Source organism: Myxocyprinus asiaticus, chromosome 44, assembly GCF_019703515.2.
Source record: "Myxocyprinus asiaticus isolate MX2 ecotype Aquarium Trade chromosome 44, UBuf_Myxa_2, whole genome shotgun sequence".
Classification (NCBI taxonomy): Eukaryota; Metazoa; Chordata; class Actinopteri; order Cypriniformes; family Catostomidae; genus Myxocyprinus; species Myxocyprinus asiaticus.
The window spans coordinates 24,879,250-24,898,232 of NC_059387.1; the positions used below are offsets into that span (position 1 = coordinate 24,879,250).

Sequence of the window (18,983 nt, forward strand, 5' to 3'; positions counted from 1 at the left end):
GAATCGAACTCGCGACTCCAGGGGTGGTAGTCAGCATCTTTACTCGCTGAGCTACCCAGGCCCCTAATGTGAATTTTCTTGACAAAAAAATATGATCGTGCCTGGTAACGTGCATGTAAAATGGCTAGAAATAGCATTTTAGCTTAGCGTAAAGCTGACAATTTACACAAGGTTTATTTCTATTTCTTCTGCTCCAAACTTACTTCAAACTTACTTCTCTGTCTGCTCGTATGAATGTAACACATCATAAGTAAGTGTTTCACCACTGTTCAAATTTATATGTATAAATGTTTTCCATCTGAAAGGACTAAATATTAAATGAAACAAATGACAATAAAATGCAAAGTAATCTCTTCAGTAATCAAAATACTTTTTAAATGTAACTTTATTCTAATTACCAATTATTTAAATTGTAACTGTAGTGGAATACAGTTACTTATATTTTGTATTTTAAATACGTAATCCCGTTACATGTATTCCGTTACTCCCCAACCCTGTATGTACATACATACATACATACATACATACATACATATATATATATATATATACACACACACACACACACACACACACACACACACACACATATATATAGATATATACGTAGTGCAAATACAAATCTGTTATATACAGTGCAAAGAAATTTAATGGCAGAAGAGGCACGATGTGTTGGATAAATATAAAAAGACTAAACAGTGAATTGCACATAATTATTACTCAATGGGGCAGTTTTAACTGTTCATGAGATGGATAGCCTGGGGTGAGTGGGGTCCAGAGTGATTTTTCCAGCCCTTTTCCTCACTCTAGAAGTGTACAGTTCTCGAAGGGAGGGCAGGGGGCAACCAATAATCCTGTCAGCAGTCCGAACTGTTCTCTGTAGTCTTCTGATATCCGATTTGGTATCTGCACCAAACCAGACAGTTACTGAAGTGCAGAGGACAGACTCAATGACTGCTGAGTAGAACTGTATCAGCAGTGCCTGTGGCAGGTTGAACTTCCTCAACTGGCGAAGGAAGTACAACTTCCTTTTTTAACAATGGAGTCAATGTGTGTCTCCCACTTCAGGTCCTGTGAGATGGTAGTGCCCAGGAACCTGAATGACTCCACTGCTGCCACAGTGTTGTTTAGAATGGTGAGGGGGGTCAGTGTTGGGGTGTTCCTCCTAAAGTCCACAATCATCTCCACCGTTTTGAGCGGGTTCAGCTCCAGGTTGTTTTGACTGCTCCATTTGACAGCTCCATTTGTTTTTTGTTATAAAAGCTGAAGCCTAATAATAACCATCAGGTAACATTCTGTTTACATTCTTATTTGGTTGTCACACAAAAACCTCCCTGCAACATTATAGGAATGCAAGTTTATAGTCTTAAAATATAAAACCTAAAAAGAAGAAAGTTCATAGAACTTTAGGAATTGGCTAAAAAGAATCAAATGGCAACATACACTAACAATAAGGGAATGTTCAGTGTTTGCTTAGAATCTACATTTACTGTACACAAAAAATAAATAATGATTTTTAGATGAAGATAATGTATAATAAATTATGTATTATGTTAGAATTCCTACTTCTGCTTTAAATGCACAAATGTGAAATTCTCAACATTAAACTACATACTGTAATTGTGAATAACTAAAATAAAAAAATATAATAAATCATATTACTATACTATGACAAAAAATAACCTAGTTTCCTGTTTAAAAACAATTTACAGACAATTGTTCTTTTATACAGTACATACAAAAAAAAAAATATATGATTACATTTCACTGCTATTTTCAGAAAAAGTTTCTTCCATACTTCCTCGTTATGTAAGGACTACGAAGTTGAGGATCACTGTAAAAAAAAAAAAAAAAAAAAAAAGAACTACCATATTGACAACTAGACCCAGAGTTGAACATTATCTCAGTCTCTCTTCAACACATGTCTGGTACATTGTTGTGTTTTTTATTTTGTATTTTTTTTTAAATCAAAATTAAAGGTAAAAAGGAAACAAAAAGCTTACAAAGTATTTTCATTTCCCCTTACCCCATAATTATAAGTGTAGTCCTTCATTTACTTTATTTTAAAATGTTTCTTTTTTTTTTTTTTTTTTTTGTAAGCATCATTTCATGCACTGCAATCATCTGCGCTCACATTTTCATGTTTTATTGCATATCACAGATTAGGAGGCATTTAATACTGTTCACTGAAAATATATAGGTGTTTAAAACTCCATTAAAAAAAACTTGAAGCTGAAAAAGTGGGCTGTAATATAACATTTCCTCACTTCTCAGTAAGGGGATATTTTTATGCAATTGGCTCCCATAGGTCATTGCTATCTTGCATTCTATGTCTCACATGGACAGCTCCAAGCGGCCTGGCTCAATAACAAATAACAAAATGTCTGAAACTTAACACTGCATGCTTCACTGGATGTTATTATCATTCAGAGAGAGTGATGAAAAAGGACATTTTTCTTGTGCAAGTTTGTTTTTTGGAGCCGAGTTCCAAAACTCAGGAACTTAACCCTGGAACACAAACAGAATGTTTAATTGCCTGCTTCTTCCCCTGTTTTGTGTCACCTCAATGGTTTCCCGAAGACTACACAGATCTGATCCGTGATCTGAGTTGACTGTTGATTTCATTGAGAACCACATCATCAGTTGTTTCCTCAGACATGATCAGACTATCGTCAGTTGGTGAGCCTGTAACATGAATAAAAAATAATCATAGAATGCATTTTGACTGCCAGTTTTTAGGATTGAACTGTGATTTTTAAGCTGAAGTGTGTAACTTTTTCTGTTAAAATACTTTCTCCTATCCCAGCTTAATATGTAGAGACAATGGCATAAGTTTGGGGTGGGACTATCTGTTTTTTCTGATTACTGGCAGATGGGGGGTTGGGGTAGTATTTGGGAAATATGCACACTTCAGCTTTAAATGGTGAGCAGTGACAGAAGTGAGTAAAACTGACCAATGCCATTGGACAGCACTGATTCATCGCTGCACACTGAGCTTCAGGGTGCACTGTGGCTCACTGAATTAGAGTCTGATGTAAGAATTGAAGCCTTCTTAGTGTTTTTGCTTTGTGTAGCTGTCCGACTCCACTCTGCAAACATTTAAGAGGTTTTTGCTTTTATTGTGGCATTTAAAAAAAATCTATAAAAATCATAAAAACAATAACACGCAGCTAGCTTTTGGTTTGGTTAATGATGGAATACATTTGATACCTGAGTTTTCATTTAATCGTAACCTGCCACAGCAGAGGTACATTCTCCACTGTTTACGGACATTCTCCTTTAGAGCGCAGTGGAATAGAAAAATAAAAAAGCCTGAGAGAGTGAAAGAGAAAGAGAGCCAGAAAACTTAAAAGAGATGACTGAAAGATGAGACTGACTCTAACATTTGATTACCGATGTCATGTTCTGTCTATGAATGTTGAAAAAATGTAATTCTAAATTATGCAGTTTGTGTATTCCCTGGGAACCTTGCATAAACTGGCATTGCTAGCCCCAGGCTCTACCAGTTGAGCTAATCTATCCAACCCTACCCTATGATTATTTACTTTTTTAACTGTTGTTTAGGAAACACAGTATTATATAGTACACCAATACATAGAACATTTTTTTAAATGTTCTCACCCTGTAGGGAATTGAAGATGGCAAACAGGTACATGAAGGCCAAGTTAACGGGTCCCCAGGCAAAAAAGGCAAAGCCCCAGGTAAGGCCCAGCAGGAAAGTGAGTCCTGCAATGCTACGAATGTCATGTACTCCACTGCGGTACTGGTTATTGTGGGGGTTCCGCTGCTTGATCCGTCTCAGATGGACCATTACCAATACAAACATGGCAATGTTCAACACAAATATAATACCGAAGTATGCCACGACGCCCACGTAGAACGCTATGTCATTTTTGAGCCAACAGCTGGAGGAGAGAAATGTACAATCATAAGAAATACTGTTATTAAAATTGCTAAAATTTGTGATGTACGTGTCACATATAAGCTTACTGTCCTGATATAAGTGAATAGAAGGAAACTTACACCGATCAGCTACAACATTAAAACCACCTGCCTAATATTGTGTAGGCCACCCTCGTGTCGCCAAAACAGCGCCAAACAGCATCCCAGAATAGCTTTTTGAGATGCTATTCTTCTCACCACAATTGTGCAGAGCAGTTATCTGAGTTACCATAGACTTTGTCAGTTCTAACCAGTCTGGCCATTCTCTGTTGACTTCTCACATTAACAAGGCATTTCTGTCCACAGAACTGCCGCTCACTGGATTTTTTTTTTTTTTGTTTTTTGTTTTTTGGCACCATTCGGAGTAAATTCTCAAGACTGTTGTGTGTGAAATCCCACAAGATCAGCAGTTACAGAATGTGACGAGGAGGAGGACTAATCAGCCGAGGAGAGGGATGAGTGCAGTGGAATGCGCCAGTTTGGGAGAGAGCCACATGCAGCTGTCATGTGTGCGTTTATGTTTTTGTGTCTTTTTGTTTAAGTTCCTATTAAAATATTACTTTGATTGTTCAGCTGGTTCCCTCCTCCTCCTTTCCCATTTCAACCCTGTTACACAGAAATACCAGCCCATCTGGCACCAACAACCATGCCATGCTCCAAATCACTGAGATCAAATTTTTTTCCTCATTCTGACAGTTGATATGAACATTAACTGAAGCTCCTGACCCTTATCTGCATGATTTTATGCACTGCAGTGCTGCCACATGATTGGCTGATTAGACAATCGCATGGATGATTGTTGGTGCCAGATGGGTTGGTTTGAGTATTTCTGTAACTGCTGATCTCCAGTCAAACAAAAAACATCCAATGAGCTGCAGTTCTGTGGACGGAAATGCCTTGTTGATGAGAGAGGTTAACAGAGAATGGTCAGACTGGTTCGATCTGACAAAGTCTATGGTAACTCAGATAGCTGCTCTGTACAATTGTGGTGAGAAGAATAGCATCTCAAAATGCTATTCTGAGATGCGGGTTGGCGCTGTTTTGGCAGCATGAGGGGGACCTACACAAAATTAGGCAGGTGGTTTTAATGGTGAGGCTGATCGGTGTATATTTGTCCCAAAGAAACTAACAGTTTGGATAAAGGAATTGTTCTTTGTCAATAATTTCTACAGTATGTTTATATAGGCATATATTTTTTTACATTTGCAAATAATTTAAAGAAAACCTAGAAAAACTGCAATTTGGAAAATTGTAGGACACACACACACACACACACACGTGTGTGTGTGTGTGTGTGTGTGTGTATTTGTTTGACTATATTTTGTATAATAATTTTTTTATATTGCAGATACCCTATGCGATATGACTTTGAATCTTGTTTGAATTGCCACAATAAAGAAAATATTAATGTCATAATGAAAATACCTAGAAATTATGCCTAGTGAAAGTGAACTTAGAAAATCCAAGCAGTTGATTGAAACTGAATATTTCTGACCAAAGTAAATCAAAGCAAAATTCACATACAAAAGTATCCACTTATTCTCAGACAAAATAATATGTTGAATACTTACAAATCATCTGTAGTTCCATCCGAATATTTCCCATAGCTTAAAAGGCCATAGTTGTCCTTGTTTACCACAATCAGAATAATGACAACAATCAAAGGGACTCCTGCAACAAATCAACGCATCAAAGAATTTAATCAACAATCATTTTGTCACACCATTTTAACCAGAAACCACACAAACTAATTTTGCAGCTAAACTCACCCCAGCCCACCAGGGAGAACTTCAGCATATATCTGGACATGTAGTTGTTGAAGACCTTGACAATGGCTAGGTACATATGCAGAGCTTCCAACCCCATCCAGGTAAAGGAGACCAATAGGAAGTAGTGCAGGAAGAAAGCTGTAGAAATGCAGAGGCCTACGGCGTTTGGGTACAGTGCCAACCACGAGTCCAACAAGAAAACCAGGTTCAACAAGAGCAGGCCAAAGCACAGATGGATCAAGATCTTGGAGGGGATGTCACGGCGGATTTTACTGAGGTTAGACAGTAAGGAGAACTGGGTTAATGAATGTGAAGGAAACAATATTAAAGCTAAAAAAAAAATATTTATAAAATTAAATTATATTCTCCAATCTCAGCAATCTTAAACTTTAAGCAGTTAAACAAATTTGTCATATTCTACGAGATACATATGATTTAAAGGACCATTTACAGTTAATCTCATTTTAGGGTTTATAAACACTGAGAAAGTCTTAGTGATTTCTCAGCACACTGAGAAAGATTTGACTCACTCGAATGCAAGGTAAGTGAGCAGAGTAACTGAGAGAAAGATAGCGGAGACCCCACAACCGATGTAAGTGATGAAGGTTAGGATGGTGGCCTGCAAACGATCAGTTATGCCTTGCCGGCTAACATCCTTCAAAAACACAAACATTTTTAAGGTCCATTTCAGGTTTATAACGTTAATAACAGCAAAATATAACAATCCACCATTGTTTTTTTTGTTTTTTTTTTATGACTGGTTGTGTCTTGTTTTTCAATTTGTATTGTACAATTGCAATATCTACAATGTCTTCCAGAGTGGTAAAATTTTGTACACACTGGCATGCTTACCAAAAGCACTGCAAAGCTGGTGAGATGATTACAGCTGCAAACAGTCTCATTCACAGTGCTGCTGTTCTTGACAAAACAGCCACTTGAACTCCAGCCTCCTAAACCTCCTAGAATAACCAAAACACATCAGAATTACAGCACCTCTTTCACAAAAGAAATTCAACAGAAAACACATTTTGGTAGTTTTAATAGATAGCTTCTAGGCAGTATTTTGAGGTGTGTAGACTCACCATTTTGGTCAAAGTCCCAGAATACACAGGAAGCTACATAGTTCCCCTGTGGGAGAGGAAGTAAAGAAGACAGAAATCAGACTGATTTTAGCTGACAATGAAACATAATGCAAGTATTTGAACACACACACATACTGCAACTGGCTGTTTATTCTTCAAAGTAAACTCCACATTCTCCTTCAGGTTTTTGATTGACAGGTTAGCCACACTAGAGCCCAGAATGTGGCTGTTTAGAGACTGTTGGGTCAATGCTTTGTCCTGCAGAGAGATGCAAACCAAAGAATTAAAGCATACATTAAAGCATAAATGAAATTTAAAGTTTGGAATCAACTTTATTTCTGATTAATAGATTCCATCTATTGAGTTTTACCTGAAAGAAAGTGCTTTTCTGGAAGAAGGTGAACTGGACTCTGGAGGCGATTTTCTGTTCTTCAGGAGAGAGGTTTTCTGTCAAGGAGGCAGGCAGTGTTATTTTTCCCAGAGAAGAAGAGCTTTCCACTGCTTTGACTTCTCTTTGAAATCCTTTAGTCACCTGCATTGACAGAAACACAAAACAGGTCTTTTTTGTTATTATTTTATATAATATTACACAAAGGCAATAATGAAAGAACAACAAGAATTTCCTTGATTCAACAGAGCCCCCAATCCCCAACTCACCATTATTGTACTTTTTTTTTTTTTTTAACATAATGTACAAATGTACTAATTAGTGGTTAGTAAAATCTTCTTTCCTCTAAAAATAAAGTTAAATCGATAGATCAACAGATTATACATGCATCAGTAGATCAATAGAATAAAACTTATTCTATTGATCTTATTCTATTCACTTTATTAATCTTATTATCTCACACCGGACTGTCATAAATTATATTCTCTCTTAACAACACACTGGCAACTGACTATCAACCGACGGCCTGAATGTCAATACAGCACAATACAACCTACTGTATATTTTATATATACTATTTTTATTGTATACTGTGTATTCTATATTGTGTGTATTGTATACTGTACATTGTATATTATTATTTGTATATTGTGTTGTGTGTAATTATGTGTATATTAGATATGTAAATTGTGTTGTGTAAATCTGATGTTTATTGTAAATTGGTATGTCTCATCACTCTCATGACTGCTGTGTTGCTCGGAACTGCACCCAAGACTTTCACCCACTGTTGCTCATGTGTATATGGTTGAGTGACAATAAAGTGATTTGATTTGATTTGAAACATACCTTTTAAAGTGTAGATCTTTGCAGATATTTTGCAGATTAATTGCTCATATTTTCCCTCTATGTGAGTTTGTTGTGTCTTTATATCTGCAGTGTTTTAATTCCTTCCTCAGATTATTCTTGAGAAAAAGTGAAAAGCTCAATGCTTTTCAAGCGCTGTTTCTGCTATCGTTTAAACAAAGTAAGCCTCAAAGTCTCAAATAGCTACAAAGTAATATTTTTCATGCCTTATTAATCAGGTATGATCATTATTCAGCAAGACACCCTTCAGCTCCCAGAAATGCTTTTCAGTACTGCTCATAGCTTTACTGTTTGCCTATTTTATTTATGCTACTATTATTGTATTTGTTGTAAATTGCAATTTTTTGTCATTTAGTGATTATTCAGAGCTCATCTTATACTTATGTTGTATTTTGGTTGTCACCATTATTGTGATTTGTATGTCAAATAATGAGGTCCACACAAGGTACAGAATTGATGCACTCACACAGATACATGCTCTGATATTGAAGTAATTTTAAAATAAAAGCCATTACATTATTTCAAAATAAAAGCCATTGAATTGGCTTGTGTTGCAGAGTTTATTACATTTTCGCTTTGTTATGAGGTCTGTGCAGGCATATTGGAGCTCAGGGCAGCCGCCAATATCGCCTGTAGGATGGGCCGGTACTTGCGCTGCAGTGGGCCGGCCCAAATTACCCAGCGGCCCACCGGGAAAACTCCCGGTGCTCCCCATGGCCAGTCCACCCCTGGTTACTAACCATGGTAGTGAGGAGCCAAGCATGGTTTTCCATGGTTCCCATGAACTATTACAATTACAAATATCATTGTTAAAACTATGGATACTATGGAAGAACTATGGTACATTTTCATAATTATGGACCAAGCTATCAGTTTTCCATCTGTGTAAAATATGTACTCTTGTAATGCTCTCTGATTGTAGAAATTTTTTTGTTGTTTTGTTTGCCTTAAGAAATTCCAAGACATGACTGTAGTTTAATTAGTAGTAGCCTGATGAAAGGAATCTGTAAAGAAGACCCAACTTACTGCACTTTTCCACTGCACGTTACGGTTCGACTCGACTCGACTCTGCTCGCTTTACTTTTCTGAGCTTGCTTTTCCACTGCAGTTTAGTGCCACCTCAACGTGGGTGGGATTATAGGCTGATCGTCATTGTTGCGCCGCCTCTACTGTCGTGACATCATCTTAAACGTGACACAAACATTACTGACCATAAACAATAACACGACCGCTAGCTGTTTGCTACTAGCTCATTGCGCTGCATAAAGCAGTTGTTGCATGGTGATTTTACACAAGTGTAACAGTTAAATTGGCCTGGTTGTTTTAGAAGCAAGCTTTCCAGTAGCTGGTCAACTAAATAAAGTGAAGCTTTCAAGCAGAATATAGAGTTAGCGTAACAAAATGTACCATCCTCCATCGTGGACTCCAACATCACCGAGTCCAGGGCACTCTCCCTCCCATTGCTCGCCAGTCTATTGCCATAGATAGCGTCCATTTGGTCGAACCACTTCCACTTTCTTCGGTTTGAACCACTCTGGCTGTTGTGGTCCTTGATGGTTCTGTAGTCACTTTTAAGTTTCTTTAACTTTTCCCTACACTGTTGGTAGGTCCGGTGGTAGCCGTGTGCAGCCAACAGCTGAGACACTTCCTGAAAGACTTTTTTGTTTCATGTCATTTCGTTCGTCACTAACGAGAGGAACGTCTGCACCTCGTTTATTGACCATGGCGTGGTTTTGTGCACAGCCATTTCTTTTTTCAATTCGAAAGTCGCGTGAACAAATGATATTGCTGTCGCTGTTGCTAACTTTAAAACTAGCGGGTTGACGTCCCACTACCAGTGACGCTGGTAGTGACGATTCTCTCTGACCAATCTGTGCTCTGCAGGGTTTTGACGTCACATTTAGTATCGGCTCGGCTCACTTAGAACCTCGACTGAGGTGGTACTAAAAAAAGTATCAGGTACCAGGTATTATCCACAGTGGAAAACCCCCAAGAGTCGAGTCGAGTCGAGCTGTACCGTGCAGTGGAAAAGCCCATTTAGACACACTGTCAGAATATTTAAATTTAGCCATATAAAAATTATGTGTTCATTGTAATATCATAATTTTCATCTGCATCCCAACCTCAAGATCAATGCTTTACTGTCAGATATGCATTTCAATGCACATAACATGTAATATTATATGCATGGGTGCTACCAAAGCAGGTGCTGGTGCCACATTTTCAACGGGCCCTTTCAAGGGCACAAATAAACCCTGATGTGGCCCAGGCTGAAATTGAGTTTGACACCCCTGTTTTTATCTATTCTTTGACCAACATGCGTTAATACAGGTCCAGAGTTGTCGGTTTGTGGAAGTGCACACAACAGCACTGCTGCTGAAAAAATCCTAGGGGAAACACTGCAAATCTTCTATAGAAATGGTCTGAATTTTGAGGCTTTCCACTTTTCTCTCCATGATAAACAGCCAAAAGCCAAAATACATCCTTAATACTTCCAAAAACATTCAAAATTATAACTAATTGCACAAGACAAAAGTCATTACCTGTGGGTTTAAGGGATTTGCGACTGAAAATGATGTTGTCCCAAAGTTGGTCCCATCGACTTTGGTCACAGCCAAAGAGAGTGATTCAAATGCAATGCTCTCGGTCTGGTCCCAAATCAACAGTTTTAGACCCAGACTATCCACAGCTCTGATCAGTCTAAACAGCAACAACCCCAACAAAAATATCATGAAATTCTCAAGATTTTATGCAGTTACTAATATACAATTTTTAGGTTATGAATACTTATGCTTTCAAAAATACTCACCGGTTAGAGGAGGTAGCCAGAGTATCACTAGAGCTGTTTAGTAAGTTGTTGATGACGGACAGCACTGTTTGGCCCAGTTCCAGACTTATGATGGGTGCAGTGAGCAGATTCTCAAGCTGGTTGACCAACTTATTCACCTCTGATGAGTTTAGAGTTGTTACATCCTTTGTTTGATTAAGAAGATCATTTGCCAACGAGTCTTGGCTTTCAATTGTTGCGATTTCTAAAACATAAGAAAATAAATAAGCTTTCATTAAAGATACGACATGTGGACATGACTGCCTGAATATCATGTTTATGGGTGATACTTCAGGGAATTTTTCTTCACCTAAAATGATTTTAAAAGAATAGAAATACTGTCTATTAATCTTGTGAAATATATTACTCATTGTTGACTGCAAATAGCACATTTCCACAATGACATTGGTAACTGAGGCATTTTGTTTTTGCATGATACAGCATCTATGCTGCTAGATGTCATTAAACATAAACACTAATTTTAATGGTGCTTTTTATTACTTTTCCCTTATATTTAAGAGTGTCAAGCCTGATTCCAGAAGTAACAATCCCATTAATTTTCTCCATAGGCAAATTTTGTTTATGATAACTTGTAAAACTTTTATTTGCAATTTTTCGTAACATAAAAAAAAAAAAAAAAAAAAAAATGTATATATATATATCACATTTTCATAACATCAGATAATTTGGTGTTTATGTGTACAATCAAAATAAGTTTCAAATTTTCAAGATTTCAAGTCGTCAAATGTGCCTCTAATAGAAGAATCGCACTTATACGTATATTGTTAATTTTGAAAAAAATAAAAATTAAAACAAAAAAGTAACTCATTAGCCAAACCTGAAGTTGTCGCTGTGGTGATAGTAGATGTGGCTGGCACAGCTGGTCTTGCAGTGATTCCCAGTGTATTCACTCTGCTGGTTGTTTGAGTGACAATTGAAGATGCTACTGTAAAATTGTAGCTGCTCCGAGGAGAGCTTGGATGTATAACTGGCACAGCAGTTGTGAGAGCTGTACTGTTATTGGTGACAATCGTGTTAATGGTTGTGTTGTGTTGAATGTTGATTGGATTGATTGTTGTGGTTGTATTCATTATTGTATTATCAGTGAAAGCTTTTTCTAATGAGCCATTTAACTGTGTTGTGTTGAGGAGACTAACTGTTGTGATGTGCTCTGATGGATAGCCAGTTGGCCCACTGGTGATATTTTCTGTTGTTGGGAAGGTTGTTGAATGTACCTTCATTGTGTTTGTGGAGTTAAACTGTGTTGTATCTACTACAGGGCTTGCTGTTGTATTCAGTCCTGATGTACTGTTGGAGGTCTCTGTTATGTTGATACTACGACTGGTATCACTGCTGTTGTGAGTAGTTACATACAGTGGTGTTTCCGTTGTGTTGAACAGGGTCGTGTTCATTAGAAAGTCTGTTGCATTGTTTTGTGTTGTGTTGAACAGAGGGTATGTTACATTGGAATACAATATATCAGGAATATCCATTGTTGTATTGAAAGTTGTGAAATTAAGTATATACATTGTGGTATTGACTTGTGGTGTATTTGTTGTTGTGAGTTCAGTGGTAGTAGTTTCAGCACCAGTGGTCTCCAGTGTAGAATTATTCCGAAGTTGTGTTGTGTTGTATGTCATCGATGTTGTACTGAATTCTGTTGTATTCTCAAGAGGTTGTGTTGTGTTTGATTCTTCTAAATGAATTGCTAATGTTGTTGTGTTGGCTTGTGTTGTATTGTCTGAGGGTGCCACAGCATAAGAGGTTGTGTTATATGGAATTGCTGTTGTACTGAATTCTGTTTTATTCTGAAGAGGCTGTGTTTTGTTTGGGGCTGCGGTATGAGAGTTTGTTGCATTTTGAAGAGGAATGGTTGTGTTATATTGTTTAATATTAAATGATGTTTTGTTTTCAGAGATGTGAACAGGCAGAGTAGTTTTATTAGTAAGTGTTGTGTTAAATAGTGATAATTTTGTACTAGTTTGTATTGGAGATGTTGCACTGTGGTGAGTAAATGATGTAGCATTAGATATTGTTGTGTTTTCTGGTCCAGTTGAGTTTAACTGTGCTGTGAATGCGGATTTGGTGGTCAGTTGTGTCCTTGCATTTAAATGTAATATACTTTGTGATGGTGCTGTCGAGTTAAATAGTGTTGTATTTGGGGGAAATATTGTGGTTGTGAATTGAGAACTTGTGTTAGATTGTGTCACATTTTCAGCAGTTTTGGATGAAGTGAAAGTTGAAATGAGAGGTGTTCCTGTTGCATTTAATGTTGTGACTGTTGTATAAAGCGTGACACCTGTGTTGAGTGGCGCAACAGGTGTACTGTGAGGTGTAACTGCTGTATTTAATGGTCTGTCTGTTATTTTGAGTGGTGCGACAGTTTCCTTTACTTGTGTTGTTTTATTAAATGGTACTGTTGTTGCTAACTCAGCAGGTGAATCGACTGTTGCAATGAGTGGCATACTTGTTGTAATGAGCAGAGCCATGGATGTGCTGAGTGTTGTTATAGTTGTATTGAGTGGTATTGTTGTTATATTGACTAGTGGGGTTGTTATATTGAGAGGTAAGACTGTTGTGTTGACTAGCTTAACTGTCGTACTGGGTGATGTGACAGATGTATTGAATGGTGTGGTTGTTGTATTGACTAATGGGATTGTGTTATTGAGTGGTGTAACTGTTGGATTTAACAATGCAATAGTTGTATTGTGAGGTATGACTGTTGTTGTTATATTGACTGTTGTATTTAACATTGTGTCTGTTGCACTGAGTGTTCTGACAGTTGTTTTGAGTGTAATGGTTCTTGTATTGATTAGTGGGGTTGTTATTTTGAATGGTGTGACTGTTGCATTGAACAGAGGAATTGTTATATTGGGTGGTGTAACTGCTGCATTTGACAATATGAGAGTTGTTTTGTGAGATGTGACTGTTGTTGTTATATTGAGTGGTGTGACTGTTGTATTTAAGATTGTGTCTGTTGCATTGAGTGTTTTGACAGATGTTTTGAGTGGAATGGCTGTTGTATTCACTAATGGGTTTGTTATATAGAGTGCTGTGACTGTTTTATTTAACATTGCATCAGTTGGATTTAGTGTTGTGAAAGTTGTTTTTAGTGGTATTGCTGTTGTATTGACTAGTGGGGTTGTTATATTGTGTGTTATGACAGTTGTATTAAGTGGCATAGCTGTTGTATTGACTAGTGGGGTTGTTATATTGAGTGGTGTGACTGTTGCATTTAAGATTGCATCTGTTCCATTGAGTGTTGAGACAGCTGTTTTGAGTGGAATGGCTGTTGTATTCACTAATGGGTTTGTTATATAGAGTGTTGTGACTGTTTTATTTAACATTGCATCAGTTGGATTTAGTGTTGTGAAAGTTGTTTTTAGTGGTATGGCTGTTGTATTGACTAGTGGGGTTGTTATATTGTGTGTTATGACAGTTGTATTAAATGGCATAGCTGTTGTATTGAGTAATGTGGTTGTTATATTGAGTGGTGTGACTGTTGTATTTAAGACTGTGTCTGTTGCATTGAGTGTTGTGACTGTTGTACTGAGTGGTATGGTTGTTGTATTGGCTAACTGGGTTGTTATATTGAGTGGTGTGATTGTTGTATTTAACATTGCATCTGTTGAATTGAGTCTTGTGACAGTTGTATTAAATGGTATGGCTGTTATATTGACCATTGGTGTTGTTATATTGAGTGGTGTGGCTGTTTTATTTAACATTGCATCTGTTGCATTGAGTGTTTTGACTGTTGTACTGAATGGTATGGTTGTTGTTTTGACTACAGGGGTTGTTATATTGAGTGTTATGACAGTTGTATTGAATGGCACAGCTGTTGAATTGACTAGTGGAGTTGTTACATTGAGTGGTGTGACTGTTGTATTTAACATTGCGAATGTTGGATTGAGTGTTGTGAAAGTTGTTTTTAGTGGTATGGCTGTTGTATTGACTAGTGGGGTTGTTATATTGAGTGGTGTGACTGTTGTATTTAAGATTACGTCTGTTGTATTGAGTGATGTGACAGTTGTTTTGAGTGGTATGGCTGTTGTATTGACAAACTGTGTTGTTATATTGAGTGGTGTGATTGTTGTATTTAACACTGCATCAGTTGCATTGAGTGTTGTGACAGTTGTTTTGAGTGGTATGACTGTTGCATTGACTAATTGGGTTGTTATATTGAGTGGTTTGTTTGTTGTATTTAACATTGCGTCTGTTGTATTGAGTCTTGTGACAGTTGTATTAAATGGTATGGTTGTATTGACTACTTGGGTTGTTATATTGTGTGTTATGACAGTTGTATTGAATGGGATAGCTGTTGTATTGACTAGTGGAGTTGTTATATTGAGTGGTGTGACTGTTGTATTTAACATTGCGTCTTTTGGATTGAGTGTTGTGAAAGCTGTTTTTAGTGGTATGGCTGTTGTATTGACAAATGGGGTTGTTATATTGAGTGGTGTGACTGTTGTATTTAAGAATGCGTCTGTTGAATTGATTGTTGTGACAGTTGTTTTGAGTGGTATGGCTGTTGTATTGACTAGTGGGGTTGTTATATTGAGTGGTGTGACTGTTGTATTTAACACTGCATCAGTTGCATTGAGTGTTGTGACAGTTGTTGTTAGTGGTATGGTTGTTGTATTGACCAATGTGGTTGTTATATTGAGTGGTGTGACTGTTATATTTAAGATTACATCTCTTGCATTGAGTGTTGTGACTGTTGTACTGAGTGGTATGGCTTTTGTACTGACAACTGGGGTTGTTATATTGAGTGTTATGACAGCTGTATTGAATGGCATAACTGTTGCATTGACTAGTGCGGTTCTAATATTGAGTGGTGTGGCTGTTGTATTTAACATTACATCAGTTGCATTGAGTGTTGTGACAGTTGTTCTGAGAGGTATGGCAGTTTTTTTGACTAATGGGGTTGTTATATTGAGTGGTGTGACTGTTGTATTTAACATTGCGTCTGTTGCATTGAGTGATGTGACAGTTGTTTTGAGTGGTATGGCTGTTGTATTGACAAACTGGGTTGTTATATTGAGTGGTGTGATTGTTGTATTTGCGTCTGTTGGATTGAGTGTTGTGACAGTTGTATTAAATGGTATGGCTGTTATATTGACCATTGGTGTTGTTATATTGAGTGGTGTGGCTGTTTTATTTAACATTGCATCTGTTGCATTGAGTGTTATGACAGCTGTATTGAATGGCACAGCTGTTGTTTTGAATAGTGGAGTTGTTATATTAAGTGGTGAGATTGTTGTATTTAACATTGCGTATGTTGGATTGAGTGTTGTGAAAGCTGTTTTTAGTGGTATGGCTTTTGTATTGACTAGTGGGGTTGTTATATTGAGTGGTGTGACTGCCGTATTTAAGATTGAGTCTGTTGCATTGAGTGTTGTGACAGTTGTTTTGAGTGGTATGGCTGTTGCATTGACTAATTGGGTTGTTATATTGAGTGGTTTGTTTGTTGTATTTAATATTGCATCTGTTGTATTGAGTCTTGTGACAGTTGTATTAAATGGTATGGTTGTATTGACTACTTGGGTTGTTATATTGTGTATTATGACAGTTGTATTGAATGGGATAGCTGTTGTATTGAATAGTGGAGTTGTTATATTGAGTGGTGTGGCTGTTTTATTTAACATTGCATCTGTTGCTTTGAGTATTATGACAGTTGTATTGAATGGCACAGCTGTTGTATTGAATAGTGGAGCTGTTATATTGAGTGGTGTGACTGTTGTATTTAACTTTGCGTCTTTTGGATTGAGTGTTGTGAAAGCTGTTTTTAGTGGTATGGTTGTGGTATTGACAAGTGGGGTTGTTATATTGAGTGGTGTGACTGTTGTATTTAAGAATGTGTCTGTTGCATTGATTGTTGTGACAGTTGTTTTTAGTGGTATGGTTGTGGTATTGACTAATGGGGTTGTTATATTGAGTGGTGTGACTGTTATATTTAAGATTACGTCTGTTGCATTGAGTGTTGTGACTGTTGTACTGAGTGGCATGGCTTTTGTATTGACAACTGGGGTTGTTATATTGAGTGTTATGACAGCTGTATTGAATGGCATAACTGTTGCATTGACTACTGCGGTTGTAATATTGAGTGGTGTGGCTGTTGTATTTAACATTACATCAGTTGCATTGAGTGTTGTGACAGTTGTTCTGAGTGGTATGGCAGTTTTTTTGACTAATGGGGTTGTTATATTGAGTGGTGTGACTGTTGTATTTAACATTGCGTCTGTTGGATTGAGTGTTGTGAAAATTGTTTTAAGCGGTATGGCTGTTGTACTGACAAGAGGGGTTGTTATACTGAGTGGTGTGACTGTTGTATTTAACATTGCGTCTGTTGCATTGAGTGATGTGACAGTTGTTTTGAGTGGTATGGCTGTTGTATTGACAAACTGGGTTGTTATATTGAGTGGTGTGATTGTTGTATTTGCGTCTGTTGGATTGAGTGTTGTGACAGTTGTATTAAATGGTATGGCTGTTATATTGACCATTGGTGTTGTTATATTGAGTGGTGTGGCTGTTTTATTTAACATTGCATCTGATGCATTGAGTGTTATGACAGTTGTATTGAATGGCACAGCTGTTGTATAGAATAGTGGAGTTGTTATATTAAGTGGTGAGATTGTTGTATTTAACATTGCGTCTGTTGGATTGAGTGTTGTGAAAGCTGTTTTTAGTGGTATGGCTTTTGTATTGACTAGTGGGGTTGTTATATTGAGTGGTGTGACTGCCGTATTTAACATTGCGTCTGTTGCATTGAGTGTTGTGACAGTTGTTTTGAGTGGAATGGCTGTTGCATTGACTAATTGGGTTGTTATATTGAGTGGTTTGTTTGTTGTATTTAACATTGCGTCTGTTGTATTGAGTCCTGTGACAGTTGTATTAAATGGTATGGTTGTATTGACTACTTGGGTTGTTATATTGTGTGTTATGACAGTTGTATTGAATGGGATAGCTGTTGTATTGACTAGTAGGGTTGTTATATTGAGTGGTGTGACTGTTGTATTTAACATTGCATCTTTTGGATTGAGTGTTGTGAAAGCTGTTTTTAGTGGTATGTCTGTTGTATTGACAAGTGGGGTTGTTATATTCAGTGGTGTGACTGTTGTATTTAAGAATGTGTCTGTTGAATTGATTGTTGTGACAGTTGTTTTGAGTGGTATGGCTGTTGTATTGACTAATGTGGTTGTTATATTGAGTGGTGTGACTGTTGTATTTAACATTGCATCTGTTGAATTGAGTCTTGTGACAGTTGTATTAAATGGTATGGCTGTTATATTGACCATTGGTGTTGTTATATTGAGTGGTGTGGCTGTTTTATTTAACTTTGCATCTGTTGCATTGAGTGTTTTGACTGTTGTACTGAATGGTATGGTTGTTGTTTTGACTTCAGGGGTTGTTATATTGAGTGTTATGACAGTTGTATTGAATGGCACAGCTGTTGAATTGACTAGTGGGGTTGTTACATTGAGTGGTGTGACTGTTGTATTTAACATTGCGAATGTTGTATTGAGTGTTGTGAAAGTTGTTTTTAGTGGTATGGCTGTTGTATTGACTAGTGGGGTTGTTATATTGAGTGGTGTGACTGTTGTATTTAAGATTACGTCTGCTGCATTGAGTGATGTGACAGTTGTTTTGAGTGGTATGGCTGTTGCATTGACTAATTGGGATGTTATATTGAGTGGTTTGTTTGTTGTATTTAACATTGCGTCTGTTGTATTGAGTCTTGTGACAGTTGTATTAAATGGTATGGTTGTATTGACTACTTGGGTTGTTATATTGTGTGTTATGACAGTTGCATTGAATGGGATAGCTGTTGTATTGACTAGTAGGGTTGTTATATTGAGTGTTGTGACTGTTGTATTTAACATTGCGTCTTTTGGATTGAGTGTTGTGAAAGCTGTTTTTAGTGGTATGGCTGTTGTATTGACAAGTGGGGTTGTTATATTCAGTGGTGTGACTGTTGTATTTAAGAATTCGTCTGTTGAATTGATTGTTGTGACAGTTGTTTTGAGTGGTATGGCTGTTGTATTGACTAGTGGGGTTGTTATATTGAGTGGTGTGACTGCTGTATTTAACACTGCATCAGTTGCATTGAGTGT

General features: G+C 37.2%; 1 protein-coding gene across 1 annotated transcript; it reads right to left on the minus strand.

Annotated features, from left to right (window-relative positions):
• Window positions 1-469: 469 nt before the first annotated feature.
• On the minus strand, window positions 470-13,375 carry LOC127434380 (adhesion G-protein coupled receptor G2-like). The gene is made up of 14 exons (XM_051687079.1): window positions 11,711-13,375; window positions 10,855-11,077; window positions 10,589-10,745; window positions 7,164-7,325; window positions 6,929-7,051; window positions 6,794-6,839; window positions 6,564-6,670; window positions 6,242-6,366; window positions 5,712-5,983; window positions 5,514-5,613; window positions 3,622-3,905; window positions 3,211-3,312; window positions 2,955-3,089; window positions 470-2,685 (listed from the first exon to the last, which is right to left on the minus strand). Exons 1-13 carry the CDS (start codon window positions 13,359-13,361, stop codon window positions 2,998-3,000), a joined length of 3,444 nt encoding a protein of 1,147 aa, XP_051543039.1. The 5' UTR covers window positions 13,362-13,375; the 3' UTR covers window positions 470-2,685; window positions 2,955-2,997.
• Window positions 13,376-18,983: the final 5,608 nt, after the last annotated feature.

Excerpts from the sequence above, each read along its gene's own strand:
- LOC127434380 (XM_051687079.1), bottom strand. The coding sequence starts at position 13,361 with ATGGCTCTGCTCATTACAACAAGTATGCCACTCATTGCAACAGTCGAT. Across the intron at positions 6,671-6,793 it reads CTGGGACTTTGACCAAAATG|GAGGTTTAGGAGGCTGGAGT; the intron begins GTGAGTCTACAC and ends TGGTTATTCTAG. Across the intron at positions 5,984-6,241 it reads CTCACTTACCTTGCATTCGA|TAAAATCCGCCGTGACATCC; the intron begins GTGAGTCAAATC and ends GTCTAACCTCAG.